The 839-nt window shown below is 42.8% G+C and overlaps 1 protein-coding gene across 1 annotated transcript in view; it reads left to right on the top strand.

Moving 5' to 3' along the window:
* Window positions 1-7: 7 nt before the first annotated feature.
* The window catches only part of LOC106534103 (clumping factor B-like), a gene marked incomplete at its 5' end in the record, with an annotated part of 6,359 nt that continues 5,527 nt past the window's right edge, over window positions 8-839 (top strand). The window contains one exon of the mRNA XM_014030618.1: window positions 8-839. Within this exon, the coding sequence (XP_013886072.1) occupies window positions 8-839 (832 nt within the window).

Genomic DNA, 839 nt, shown 5'->3' with positions numbered 1-839 from the left:
GATCCAGATTCTCCTAGACAAACTGATCCAGATTCTCCTAGACAAACTGATCCAGATTCTCCTAGACAAACTGATCCAGATTCTCTTGGACAAACTGATCCAGATCCTCCAGAACAAACTGATCCAGATTCTCTTGGACAAACTGATCCAGATATTTTTGGACAAACTGATCCAGATTCTCTTGGACAAACTGATCCAGATTCTCTTGGACAAACCGATCCAGATCCTCCAGAACAAACTGATCCAGATTCTCTTGGACAAACTGATCCAGATTCTCTTGGACAAACTGATCCAGATTCTCCTGGACAAACCGATCCAGATCCTCTAGGACAAACTGATCCAGATTCTCCTAGACAAACTGATCCAGATTCTCCTAGACAAACTGATCCAGATTCTCCTAGACAAACTGATCCAGATTCTCTTGGACAAACTGATCCAGATCCTCCAGAACAAACTGATCCAGATTCTCTTGGACAAACTGATCCAGATTCTCTTGGACAAACCGATCCAGATCCTCCAGAACAAACTGATCCAGATTCTCTTGGACAAACTGATCCAGATTCTCTTGGACAAACTGATCCAGATTCTCTTGGACAAACCGATCCAGATCCTCTAGAACAAACTGATCCAGATTCTCCTAGACAAACTGATCCAGATTCTCCTAGACAAACTGATCCAGATTCTCTTGGACAAACTGATCCAGATCCTCCAGAACAAACTGATCCAGATTCTCTTGGACAAACTGATCCAGATATTTTTGGACAAACTGATCCAGATTCTCTTGGACAAACTGATCCAGATTCTCTTGGACAAACCGATCCAGATCCTCCAGAACAAAC

This window comes from Austrofundulus limnaeus, unplaced genomic scaffold (assembly GCF_001266775.1).
Source record: "Austrofundulus limnaeus strain Quisiro unplaced genomic scaffold, Austrofundulus_limnaeus-1.0 Scaffold1092, whole genome shotgun sequence".
Lineage (NCBI taxonomy): Eukaryota > Metazoa > Chordata > Actinopteri > Cyprinodontiformes > Rivulidae > Austrofundulus > Austrofundulus limnaeus.
This window is presented reverse-complemented; position numbering and strand designations above follow the sequence as displayed.